This window comes from Bufo gargarizans, chromosome 10 (assembly GCF_014858855.1).
Source record: "Bufo gargarizans isolate SCDJY-AF-19 chromosome 10, ASM1485885v1, whole genome shotgun sequence".
In the NCBI taxonomy this organism is placed as follows: Eukaryota; Metazoa; Chordata; class Amphibia; order Anura; family Bufonidae; genus Bufo; species Bufo gargarizans.
In genome coordinates, this window is record NC_058089.1 from 31072764 (window position 1) to 31087078 (window position 14315).

The 14315-nt window shown below is 47.4% G+C and overlaps 1 protein-coding gene across 1 annotated transcript in view; it reads right to left on the reverse strand.

The window, feature by feature from the left end:
• Positions 1-670: 670 nt before the first annotated feature.
• The window catches only part of LOC122920032 (mucin-2-like), an 89379-nt gene continuing 75734 nt past the window's right edge, over positions 671-14315 (reverse strand). The window contains exons 36-41 of the mRNA XM_044269242.1: positions 12797-12971; positions 12433-12677; positions 12160-12343; positions 11737-11941; positions 11468-11643; positions 671-690 (exon numbers count right to left, since the gene is read on the reverse strand). Coding sequence (XP_044125177.1) covers positions 671-690; positions 11468-11643; positions 11737-11941; positions 12160-12343; positions 12433-12677; positions 12797-12971 — 1005 coding nt within the window. The remainder of the gene's footprint in view (positions 691-11467; positions 11644-11736; positions 11942-12159; positions 12344-12432; positions 12678-12796; positions 12972-14315) is intronic.

Genomic DNA, 14315 nt, shown 5'->3' on the forward strand with positions numbered 1-14315 from the left:
AGCGGGCACAATAATGGGGCACGGCGATCGTATCCCCCCCTATCATTGAACCCTTCATAGGCCGCATTCATCGCTGATCGCGGAAATCTGGCAGTAATATTAAGTCCGTTCTGCATAACGGGAACCAGACGGATCCGTTATAATTCCCATAGACTTCTATTATGACGTAAAGCAAAACGGAATGCCTTTTAAAGGCTTTTGTTTTGCATTCCATCGTAATGCAAGTCTATGGGCAGCATAACGGATTCGTCCTGGTTTCCATTATGCAGGACTGGACTCCTGCATAGTGGATCCATTATGCTGCCCATAGACTTGCATTATTAAGGTTTAAAATGGAATGCCTCTTTAAGGCTTCCTTTTTGACTTCCATCTTATGTATTCGTTATTTTCCGCTATAACCATATTATAACGGAAAGCCATAACGGAATACATAACGCTGATGTGAACCCACCCTTAACAGTATATTATGGCATAATTGCAAAAAAGAAAATAAATGTTTTTTAACGTTTTTCTTTATATTTTTAATTTATTTAATAATTTATTTAATAAAAATTAATCGTGACCAATCAGTCCTTACCACAACTTGACACGCATATGTCCACAGCTGGACTGAAGCGTATAGTGCCCTCAGGGCAGAAACATCCTTCAACCAAATGTTCATCATGTTTCATTATGAAATGTTCTTCTGAGCTGGAACATAATGAAAATATATATACTGTAAAAATGTATAGACAGGAACCTTTATAAAAATCACTCACTAGAGCGGGGTATTTGTTCTCATCAAACAACTGATTGGTGGCAGTGCCTATCCTGAAGGTAGGTCATTAATATTCTAGTCCCACAAAACCCCTTTAAGTAAACAGACATCTTATTGGACAGGTAAGAAGGCTCTCGCTTCACTCGCTATACCTAATCCCTTACCCATGCTGCATGACCCTATCGGAGAGATCAACATGACTTTAGTGATGGTTTCTTTTGATAATAAACCACGTATACACAAACTGGTTTAACAATTTAGCCCTAAGGAGTTCGAGCTTATAGAAAAGAAGCGCCTCTTTACAAAAAAGTTATCGGAATACAAAGCACCGAGCCGCTTACGTGGTTTGACATGTTCTTGGTCTGGCTGAACCACAGGCATTATAGACCTTGTGAGAGGGACATGGCATGGCTGAAATAGAAGGAATTACATTAGTTGAGCTGACATGTTTAAATAAAATAAAAAATGTAAAGGGGTTTTCCAGGTTTTTTAAGATAGATGGCCTATCCTAAGCACAGATTATCAATATCAGATCGGCAGAGGCCTGGCTCCAGGCATCCTCACCAATCAGCTCACTGGAATTGCCGCGCCTGACACAAGACACCAGAAAAGCACAGCTCTGTATGTTGCGTAGTGGCCATGTCTGGTTATTCCTGCTCTGTTCCCATTTAAACAAGGCATTATTTTGAGGCGCGGCAACTACACAGTTTAAGGTACTGTTCTGGAGCAAACAGATGATTGGCAGGGGAGGAATGGTGTCAGGAGACACCTGGGCGCTCCCTCTCCTCAGCGTCCCGTTTCTGTGCTGGAGCGAGGACGCGCATAGCGTCCTCGTCTCCTTGGTGATAAGGGGTGGGACGGACATGTCTCCTCCGCATGGCCAGCGTCCCCAGTTTCCCCAGCTACCATGCAGGATCTGAGCGCCAGGCTGGGCAGCTGTACTTCCTGCTGCGGGTCATGTGACGCTGGCCACATCACATGACTCCAGCTAGCCAGTATTTAAACGGCAGCCTGCCGGCCACAGGTTGCCTGTTAATTTTAGGTTCCTGGCGATTTGTTTGACTCCTGAATACTTACCTGATTCTGTTCCCTGATGATCCTTTGCCTGCTCCTCCTGTACTGCGTGTCCCTCCTGGTATTTTGACCTCGGCTCCCACCTGACTACTCTCTGCTGACTCCTGTGGTACTTCTCTACTCTTCTGGTATTTGACCCCGGTTTCTCCTGACCATTCTTTGCCTAACCCTCTGTACTGGGTGCTCTCTTGGTTCTGACCTGGTCTGTTCACGTTCCGTATTTTTGTCTTGTCTGTCTTCCCTGCACATATTCTAAGTTAGGGACTGCCGTCCAGTTGCCCCCTGTCATCAGGACTCATAAGTAGGGATGAGCGAACTCGAACTGTATAGTTCGGGTTCGTACCGAATTTTGGGGTGTCCGTGACACGGACCCGAACCCGGACATTTTCGTAAAAGTCCGGGTTCGGGTTCGGTGTTCGTCGCTTTCTTGGCGCTTTTGTGACGCTTTCTTGGCGCTTTTTGAAAGGCTGCAAAGCAGCCAATCAACAAGCGTCATACTACTTGCCCCAAGAGGCCATCACAGCCATGCCTACTATTGGCATGGCTGTGATTGGCCAGAGCACCATGTGACCCAGCCTCTATTTAAGCTGGAGTCACATAGCGCCGCTCGTCACTCTGCTCTGATTAGCGTAGGGAGAGGTTGCGGCTGCGACAGTAGGGCGAGATTAGGCAGATTAACTCCTCCAAAGGACTTGATTAACTGATCGATCTGCAGCTGTGGATCATTGAGCTGCTGATCCTCAATTGCTCACTGTTTTTAGGCTGCCCAGACCGTTTGTCAGTCACATTTTTCTGGGGTGATCGGCGGCCATTTTGTGTCTTGTGGTGCGCCAGCACAAGCTGCGACCAAGTGCATTTAACCCTCAATGGTGTGGTTGTTTTTTGGCTAAAGCCTACATCAGGGTGAAGCTGTCACACCAAGTGCATTTAACCAGCAATAGTCTGTTCATTTTTTGGCCATATACAAAATCAGGGGCAAGCTGCGCCTGTCACCAAGTGCATTTAACCCTCAATGGTGTGGTTGTTTTTTGGCTAAAGCCTACATCAGGGTGAAGCTGTCACACCAAGTGCATTTAACCAGCAATAGTCTGTTCATTTTTTGGCCATATACTAAATCAGGGGCAAGCTGCGCCTGTCACCAAGTGCATTTAACCCTCAATGGTGTGGTTGTTTTTTGGCTAAAGCCTACATCAGGGTGAAGCTGTCACACCAAGTGCATTTAACCAGCAATAGTCTGTTTATTTTTTGGCCATATCCCAGTCTAATTCTGTCACTAAATCCATACCGGTCACCCAGCGCCTAAATACTAGGCCTCAAATTTATATCCCGCTAAATCTGTCCTTAGTGCTGTAGCTGGGCGAGTTATTTAGTGTCCGTTCAAGCACATTTCTTGTTCTGGGTTGAAATACAATTCCCAATTTAGCAATTTCATAATTTAGTGGTTTCTGCTATATCAGAGCTATTTGAAATCTATCCCTAAAAGGGTATATAATATTCAAGGTGCACATTGGGTCATTCAGAATAACTTCACACACACCCGCTACTGTGTATTTCCAAGTCTAATTCTGGCACTAAACCCATACCTGTCACCCAGCGCCTAAATACTAGGCCTCAAATTTATATCCCGCTAAATCTGTCCTTAGTGCTGTAGCTGGGCGAGTTATTTAGTGTCCGTTCAAGCACATTTCTTGTTCTGGGTTGAAATACAATTCCCAATTTAGCAATTTCATAATTTAGTGGTTTCTGCTATATCAGAGCTATTTGAAATCTATCCCTAAAAGGGTATATAATATTCAAGGTGCACATTGGGTCATTCAGAATAACTTCACACACACCCGCTACTGTGTATTTCCAAGTCTAATTCTGGCACTAAACCCATACCTGTCACCCAGCGCCTAAATACTAGGCCTCAAATTTATATCCCGCTAAATCTGTCCTTAGTGCTGTAGCTGGGCGAGTTATTTAGTGTCCGTTCAAGCACATTTCTTGTTCTGGGTTGAAATACAATTCCCAATTTAGCAATTTCATAATTTAGTGGTTTCTGCTATATCAGAGCTATTTGAAATCTATCCCTAAAAGGGTATATAATATTCAAGGTGCACATTGGGTCATTCAGAATAACTTCACACACACCCGCTACTGTGTATTTCCAAGTCTAATTCTGGCACTAAACCCATACCTGTCACCCAGCGCCTAAATACTAGGCCTCAAATTTATATCCCGCTAAATCTGTCCTTAGTGCTGTAGCTGGGCGAGTTATTTAGTGTCCGTTCAAGCACATTTCTTGTTCTGGGTTGAAATACAATTCCCAATTTAGCAATTTCATAATTTAGTGGTTTCTGCTATATCAGAGCTATTTGAAATCTATCCCTAAAAGGGTATATAATATTCAAGGTGCACATTGGGTCATTCAGAATAACTTCACACACACCCGCTACTGTGTATTTCCAAGTCTAATTCTGGCACTAAACCCATACCTGTCACCCAGCGCCTAAATACTAGGCCTCAAATTTATATCCCGCTAAATCTGTCCCTAGTGCTGTAGCTGGGCGAGTTATTTAGTGTCCGTTCAAGCACATTTCTTGTTCTGGGTTGAAATACAATTCCCAATTTAGCAATTTCATAATTTAGTGGTTTCTGCTATATCAGAGCTATTTGAAATCTATCCCTAAAAGGGTATATAATATTCAAGGTGCACATTGGGTCATTCAGAATAACTTCACACACACCCGCTACTGTGTATTTCCAAGTCTAATTCTGGCACTAAACCCATACCTGTCACCCAGCGCCTAAATACTAGGCCTCAAATTTATATCCCGCTAAATCTGTCCTTAGTGCTGTAGCTGGGCGAGTTATTTAGTGTCCGTTCAAGCACATTTCTTGTTCTGGGTTGAAATACAATTCCCAATTTAGCAATTTCATAATTTAGTGGTTTCTGCTATATCAGAGCTATTTGAAATCTATCCCTAAAAGGGTATATAATATTCAAGGTGCACATTGGGTCATTCAGAATAACTTCACACACACCCGCTACTGTGTATTTCCAAGTCTAATTCTGGCACTAAACCCATACCTGTCACCCAGCGCCTAAATACTAGGCCTCAAATTTATATCCCGCTAAATCTGTCCCTAGTGCTGTAGCTGGGCGAGTTATTTAGTGTCCGTTCAAGCACATTTCTTGTTCTGGGTTGAAATACAATTCCCAATTTAGCAATTTCATAATTTAGTGGTTTCTGCTATATCAGAGCTATTTGAAATCTATCCCTAAAAGGGTATATAATATTCAAGGTGCACATAGGGTCATTCAGAATAACTTCACACACCCGCTACTGTGCATTTCCAAATCTAATTCTGTCACTAAACCCATACCTGTCACCCAGCGCCTAAATACTAGGCCTCAAATTTATATCCCGCTAAATCTCTCGTTACCGCTGTCCTGTTGTGGCTGGGAAAGTTATTTAGTGTCCGTCAAAGCACATTTTTTGTTCTGGGTTGAAATACAATTCCCAATTTAGCAATTTCATAATTTAGTCGTTTCTGCTATATCAGAGCTATTTGAAATCTATCCCTAAAAGGGTAGATCATATTGAAGGTGCACATAGGGTCATTCAGAATAACTTCACACACACGCTTCTGTGCATTTCCAAGTCTTATTCTGTCACTAAATCCATACCGGTCACCCAGCGCCTAAATACTAGGCCTCAAATTTATATCCCGCTGAATTTGAATACAATACATTGGGCCAAATAATATATTTGTTGTTGTGGTGAACCATAACAATGAGAAAAACATCTAGTAAGGGACGCGGACGTGGACATGGTCGTGGTGGTGTTAGTGGACCCTCTGGTGCTGGGAGAGGACGTGGCCGTTCTGCCACATCCACACGTCCTAGTGTACCAACTACCTCAGGTCCCAGTAGCCGCCAGAATTTACAGCGATATATGGTGGGGCCCAATGCCGTTCTAAGGATGGTAAGGCCTGAGCAGGTACAGGCATTAGTCAATTGGGTGGCCGACAGTGGATCCAGCACGTTCACATTATCTCCCACCCAGTCTTCTGCAGAAAGCGCACAGATGGCGCCTGAAAACCAACCCCATCAGTCTGTCACATCACCCCCATGCATACCAGGGAAACTGTCTCAGCCTCAAGTTATGCAGCAGTCTCTTATGCTGTTTGAAGACTCCGCTGGCAGGGTTTCCCAAGGGCATCCACCTAGCCCTTCCCCAGCGGTGAAAGACATAGAATGCACTGACGCACAACCACTTATGTTTCCTGATGATGAGGACATGGGAATACCACCTCAGCATGTCTCTGATGATGACGAAACACAGGTGCCAACTGCTGCGTCTTTCTGCAGTGTGCAGACTGAACAGGAGGTCAGGGATCAAGACTGGGTGGAAGACGATGCAGGGGACGATGAGGTCCTAGACCCCACATGGAATGAAGGTCGTGCCACTGACTTTCACAGTTCGGAGGAAGAGGCAGTGGTGAGACCGAGCCAACAGCGTAGCAAAAGAGGGAGCAGTGGGCAAAAGCAGAACACCCGCCGCCAAGAGACTCCGCCTGCTACTGACCGCCGCCATCTGGGACCGAGCACCCCAAAGGCAGCTTCAAGGAGTTCCCTGGCATGGCACTTCTTCAAACAATGTGCTGACGACAAGACCCGAGTGGTTTGCACGCTGTGCCATCAGAGCCTGAAGCGAGGCATTAACGTTCTGAACCTGAGCACAACCTGCATGACCAGGCACCTGCATGCAAAGCATGAACTGCAGTGGAGTAAACACCTTAAAACCAAGGAAGTCACTCAGGCTCCCCCTGCTACCTCTTCTGCTGCTGCCGCCTCGGCCTATTCTGCTGCTGCCGCCTCGGCCTCTTCCTCCGCCTCTGGAGGAACGTTGGCACCTGCCGCCCAGCAAACAGGGGATGTACCACCAACACCACCACCACCACCTCCGTCACCAAGCGTCTCAACCATGTCACACGCCAGCGTTCAGCTCTCCATCTCACAAACATTTGATAGAAAGCGTAAATTCCCACCTAGCCACCCTCGATCCCTGGCCCTGAATGCCAGCATTTCTAAACTACTGGCCTATGAAATGCTGTCATTTAGGCTGGTGGACACAGACAGCTTCAAACAGCTCATGTCGCTTGCTGTCCCACAGTATGTTGTTCCCAGCCGGCACTACTTCTCCAAGAGAGCCGTGCCTTCCCTGCACAACCAAGTATCCGATAAAATCAAGTGTGCACTGCGCAACGCCATCTGTGGCAAGGTCCACCTAACCACAGATACGTGGACCAGTAAGCACGGCCAGGGACGCTATATCTCCCTAACTGCACACTGGGTAAATGTAGTGGCAGCTGGGCCCCAGGCGGAGAGCTGTTTGGCGCACGTCCTTCCGCCGCCAAGGATTGCAGGGCAACATTCTTTGCCTCCTGTTGCCACCTCCTCCTTCTCGGCTTCCTCCTCCTCTTCTTCCACCTGCTCATCCAGTCAGCCACACACCTTCACCACCAACTTCAGCACAGCCCGGGGTAAACGTCAGCAGGCCATTCTGAAACTCATATGTTTGGGGGACAGGCCCCACACCGCACAGGAGTTGTGGCGGGGTATAGAACAACAGACCGACGAGTGGTTGCTGCCGGTGAGCCTCAAGCCCGGCCTGGTGGTGTGTGATAATGGGCGAAATCTCGTTGCAGCTCTGGGACTAGCCAATTTGACGCACATCCCTTGCTTGGCGCATGTGCTGAATTTGGTGGTGCAGAAGTTCATTCACAACTACCCCGACATGTCAGAGCTGCTGCATAAAGTGCGGGCCGTCTGTTCGCGCTTCCGGCGTTCACATCCTGCTGCTGCTCGCCTGTCTGCGCTACAGCGTAACTTCGGCCTTCCCGCTCACCGCCTCATATGCGACGTGCCCACCAGGTGGAACTCCACCTTGCACATGCTGGACAGACTGTGCGAGCAGCAGCAGGCCATAGTGGAGTTTCAGCTGCAGCACGCACGGGTCAGTCGCACTACAGAACAGCACCACTTCACCACCAATGACTGGGCCTCCATGCGAGACCTGTGTGCCCTGTTGCGCTGTTTCGAGTACTCCACCAACATGGCCAGTGGCGATGACACCGTTATCAGCGTTACAATACCACTTCTATGTCTCCTTGAGAAAACACTTAGGGCGATGATGGAAGAGGAGGTGGCCCAGGAGGAGGAGGAGGAGGAGGAAGAGGGGTCATTTTTAGCACTTTCAGGCCAGTCTCTTCGAAGTGACTCAGAGGGAGGTTTTTGGCAACAGCAGAGGCCAGGTACAAATGTGGCCAGCCAGGGCCCACTACTGGAGGACGCGGAGGACGAGGATGAGGAGGAGGTGGAGGAGGATGAGGATGAAGCATGGTCACAGCGGGGTGGCACCCAACGCAGCTCGGGTCCATCACTGGTGCGTGGCTGGGGGGAAAGGCAGGACGATGACGATACGCCTCCCACAGAGGACAGCTTGTCCTTACCCCTGGGCAGCCTGGCACACATGAGCGACTACATGCTGCAGTGCCTGCGCAACGACAGCAGAGTTGCCCACATTTTAACCTGTGCGGACTACTGGGTTGCCACCCTGCTGGATCCACGCTACAAAGACAATGTGCCCACCTTACTTCCTGCACTGGAGCGTGATAGGAAGATGCGCGAGTACAAGCGCACGTTGGTAGACGCGCTACTGAGAGCATTCCCAAATGTCACAGGGGAACAAGTGGAAGCCCAAGGCCAAGGCAGAGGAGGAGCAAGAGGTCGCCAAGGCAGCTGTGTCACGGCCAGCTCCTCTGAGGGCAGGGTTAGCATGGCAGAGATGTGGAAAACTTTTGTCAACACGCCACAGCTAACTGCACCACCACCTGATACGCAACGTGTTAGCAGGAGGCAACATTTCACTAACATGGTGGAACAGTACGTGTGCACACCCCTCCACGTACTGACTGATGGTTCGGCCCCATTCAACTTCTGGGTCTCTAAATTGTCCACGTGGCCAGAGCTAGCCTTTTATGCCTTGGAGGTGCTGGCCTGCCCGGCAGCCAGCGTTTTGTCTGAACGTGTATTCAGCACGGCAGGGGGCGTCATTACAGACAAACGCAGCCGCCTGTCTACAGCCAATGTGGACAAGCTGACGTTCATAAAAATGAACCAGGCATGGATCCCACAGGACCTGTCCGTCCCTTGTCCAGATTAGACATTAACTACCTCCCCATAACCATATATTATTGGACTCCAGGGCACTTCCTCATTCAATCCTATTTTTATTTTCATTTTACCATTATATTGCGAGGCTACCCAAAGTTGAATGAACCTCTCCTCTGCCTGTGTGCTAGGCCTAAATATATGCCAATGGACTGTTGCAGTGGTGGGTGACGTGAAGCCTCATTCTCTGCTATGACATGCAGACTAATTCTCTGCTGACATGAAGACAGATTCTCTGTTACGGGACCTCCCTCCTCTGCCTGGGTGCTGGGCCTAAATATATGCCAATGGACTGTTGCAGTGGTGGGTGACGTGAAGCCTGATTCTCTGCTATGACATGCAGACTAATTCTCTGCTGACATGAAGACAGATTCTCTGTTACGGGACCTCCCTCCTCTGCCTGGGTGCTGGGCCTAAATATATGCCAATGGACTGTTGCAGTGGTGGGTGACGTGAAGCCTCATTCTCTGCTATGACATGCAGACTGATTCTCTGCTGACATGAAGCCAGATTGTCTGTTACGGGACCTCCCTCCTCTGCCTGGGTGCTGGGCCTAAATATATGCCAATGGACTGTTGCAGTGGTGGCTGACGTGAAGCCTCATTCTCTGCTATGACATGCAGACTGATTCTCTGCTGACATGAAGCCAGATTGTCTGTTACGGGACCTCTCTCCTCTGCCTGTGTGCTAGGCCTAAATATATGCCAATGGACTGTTGCAGTGGTGGCTGACGTGAAGCCTCATTCTCTGCTATGACATGCAGACTGATTCTCTGCTGACATGAAGCCAGATCGTCTGTTACGGGACCTCTCTGCTCTGCCTGTGTGCTAGGCCTAAATATATGCCAATGGACTGTTGCAGTGGTGGGTGACGTGAAGCCTCATTCTCTGCTATGACATGCAGACTGATTCTCTGCTGTCATGAAGCCAGATTGTCTGTTACGGGACCTCTCTGCTCTGCCTGTGTGCTAGGCCTAAATATATGCCAATGGACTGTTGCAGTGGTGGGTGACGTGAAGCCTCATTCTCTGCTATGACATGCAGACTGATTCTCTGCTGACATGAAGCCAGATTGTCTGTTACGGGACCTCTCTCCTCTGCCTGTGTGCTAGGCCTAAATATATGCCAATGGACTGTTGCAGTGGTGGCTGACGTGAAGCCTCATTCTCTGCTATGACATGCAGACTAATTCTCTGCTGACATGAAGCCAGATTGTCTGTTACGGGACCTCTCTCCTCTGCCTGGGTGCTGGGCCTAAATTTATGACAATGGACTGTTGCAGTGGTGGCTGACGTGAAGCCTGATTCTCTGCTATGACATGCAGACTGATTCTCTGCTGACATGAAGCCAGATCCTCTGTTACGGGACCTCTCTCCTCTGCCTGTGTGTGTGCTGGGCCTAAATATATGCCAATGGACTGTTGCAGTGGTGGCTGACGTGAAGCCTCATTCTCTGCTATGACATGCAGACTGATTCTCTGCTGACATGAAGCCAGATTCTCTGTTACGGGACCTCTCTCCTCTTCCTGTGTGCTGGGCCTAAATATATGCCAATGGACTGTTGCAGTGGTGGCTGACGTGAAGCCTCATTCTCTGCTATGACATGCAGACTAATTCTCTGCTGACATGAAGACAGATTCTCTGTTACGGGACCTCCCTCCTCTGCCTGGGTGCTGGGCCTAAATATATGCCAATGGACTGTTGCAGTGGTGGCTGACGTGAAGCCTCATTCTCTGCTATGACATGCAGACTAATTCTCTGCTGACATGAAGACAGATTCTCTGTTACGGGACCTCTCTCCTCTGCCTGGGTGCCGGGGCCTAAATATCTGAGAATGGACTGTTCCAGTGGTGGGTGACGGGAAGCCAGATTCTCTGCTATGGAACCTCTCTCCAATTGATTTTGGTTAATTTTTATTTATTTAATTTTTATTTTAATTCATTTCCCTATCCACATTTGTTTGCAGGGGATTTACCTACATGTTGCTGCCTTTTGCAGCCCTCTAGCTCTTTCCTGGGCTGTTTTACAGCCTTTTTAGTGCCGAAAAGTTCGGGTCCCCATTGACTTCAATGGGGTTCGGGTTCGGGACGAAGTTCGGATCGGGTTCGGATCCCGAACCCGAACATTTCCGGGATGTTCGGCCGAACTTCTCGAACCCGAACATCCAGGTGTTCGCTCAACTCTACTCATAAGGCAAGTAGGCAGGGCCAGGGGCGAGGGTGGAACGCAGTGGTCACTATCCTCCCCCTCTGTGTGTGGATGTGACAGTTACAAATGGCATAGGTCATAAATATTAAAGAATCAGAAGACTCATTTAGATGATGACCTTCTGAAGGTTAGTAGTAAGTAGACCATAAAAGAAATCTTTTTGAATTGGTCCAGCTTTAGGGTTTCCTGGTCAACCGGAAAAACTTACAGCATTCTGGGGCTTGACTCCTCCAGTCTATACAAATTCCTTTATCTACGCAGAGTTGAGCGTAATGCTGCAGGCTGGAGCATTCAATCTTGGATCTTGACATATGGCAGCTATCATACACACAAGCCTTGTGGTAATCTTCTGGTGGCACAATCTTGTGGCATTTCTGGAATGTTCTTTACAAACAAAATTCAACATAACACCAATAATTATTTAGGTCTGCAGGCTACAGAGAGGCACACATGATCATATGGAGAATAAATACATACTGTCCCATAATGAGGCTGCAAAGTGGTGATGGTTGGCAAGTAGGGGAAGGAGAAGTCACTGTAGGAGGCACAGCAGTCTTAAACTTGCCACATCCAGGTTTTTTGGGATCTTCTATGATCCAGGAATCAGCCATAATTTCGCACTTTGATACAATGTCACCATCACGTGTCTTGCAGTCATCTGACCGGTTGTTAGTGCACGTGCCTGTATTAGGAGAACTAAGCAGTCAACTTTCATTGTTGAGCTTTATATGACTTAAAACGATATAATATATAGAAACTGGACAAATGCAGTTACATTTTCATTATCTGCTATGTTCCAAAGAAATGAAGATGCAATTGTTTTGTTTTTTAAAGAAAGAAAGGACCCATCACACCACCCCGAGTTGTAATCAGTTTCTACTAAAACTTTCTTGAACTCACCACACTGTCCTTGCGTATTATGACCAAATCGGTCATAAGGCAGTTTGACAGAGAACGTCAAGCCATTGTATGTAATATTAGCTCCCAGTTCTGGTATTTCCACCACGTAGTAGATGCCAATAGTGTAAATTTTCACCCCATATTTCTGATATGGGGTACCTACCATAACTCCATTTACATCAACCTTCAGAAAGAGAAAGAGGCAATGTAATTGCTTGCACAGTCATAAGTTTATCCTGAACCTGTTTATTGGGTCGCTGGGTAAGTTTTTACCTGTATATCGGTGTCTTGTGAACCACCAACCACAAGTTGGATTTCTTGAGTATTATAGAGCACAATCATGTTTCGTGGGCAGGATACCAAGTCCTTTGTTCCACAGTCATAGTTATCCAAGTATACTGTGAAGTTATTCTTCTTCTCTATCTCCTCGACTAGGGTATAGGTGCAGTTGCCTTGAAAAGTGTAGTAGGTTCCATCAAATGTCTTGTAGTGTGGATCGCCCCAGCCGGAGCAAACACCTGCGTTATAAAATTTATATCTGCAATTGGTAGTGACCATTTGTGAATACAATATTTGAGATATACTAACTACAAAGGTGAAGACAAATGTATCGGTAGCGCTATATGAAAACACTTACAATCACATTCCCAGTGCCAGCAGCATTGGTCTTCATCTGGTATGGCTATTGGTGAGTACCCATTGGCACAGGTGATCATAGGTGGAGACTTGCACTTCAGTTCAATAATCTCTACCGTGTGGTTTTCCAAGCATTTGGCCAGTGTGCAATTATCGAGCCTCCATGTTTCATTTGGCTAGAGAAACAAATTTTTAGAAAATAAGTATAGTTTCACACTAGAGCTAGGGATCCAGCAGGCTTCCAGCATTGCCAGAAGCTTGAACATCTCCATTCAGCCCCATTAACTATAATGGGGACTAGCAAAAATCCGTCTGCAACCCAGCAAACAGTGGTGTAACTAGAGTGCTATGTGCCCCAGTGCAAACTTTGGATCCCCCCCTTCCCCAATTTATACAAAGAGGCGTAATTTTTTTTTTTACACTTAGCCCAAAGCATGGCTATACTCACCCAGTCCTAACTAATAAAATCTGATCCCAGCTCATCCAGGGTGTGTCACGGTGGGGACTGGGGGAAACCCCCCACCATACAATGTAAAAGGATAAAGAATAGCTGCTAGGCCAAGAAGCTAGTAAAAGGGAAGCGGGTCTCCTCCTATAGCGTCCCTAATCCTCTCCCTAACTCCTCACCATATAAGCAGACCCAGATGGTAGGACGGCTCATACCCTGGAAACCTGTAACCCTGAGACGCCCTGATAATCCCTCACATAGGAGCAGGGGAGAGACGTCCTGTTCATCCAAGACACGGAAGAACAGGAGTCTCTAAAGACCTAGTAGCAGGGAAAGGAGAGACCATACACAGCAAGAGGATCGGCAGGTAAGAACACAAGACAACACACTTACCTGCCGAAGACTCCACGACTGGAACCCATGCATATTTACAGGAGCCCTAACACCAAACAGGATTCCGTAGCAACAACTCACACAGGTATCCAACACATCAGACTCCGCCAGAACCCCCATGCCACAAGGTGTATGGCAGCCCCAGGCAGCGCTGCATACAGGCTAGTGGTTCACCCCTCCAGGAAACCAAGCCCGTTCCGGAGGACACAACACACAGGGAAAATGTCAAAACCAACAAGAGCCCAGACATGTAACAACGATCAAGACGTACAACACACCCTGAACATAAACCCACACCTAACATACAACAAGTGAGGTAGGGTATAAGGAGCATACAAAAGGAAGACAATTTATGTCCAACAAGGTGGCCCTCAAGGACTGGGCAGAATAACCCAGGAAAGGAGCAGAGCTCCATCACCAAACAAGGCTGGAGTACAACTGCCCCCAGCCAGGAAGCCACAGATAAAGTTAGGCTAGTGGCCACACCCAGGACACACCTAAATCCCCACTAGCTAGATGATTAACCCCTCGCACACCAAACCGCAGGGAGTCACACCTTAAAGGGGAAATGCATGGGCAAACCGACAACAACACATTGTCACTGGCAACCAGTCTGCACGTCAACCGCGTCACGGTCAAACAACAATTTGACCATGACATTGTGTCGCTGGCGTCGGCG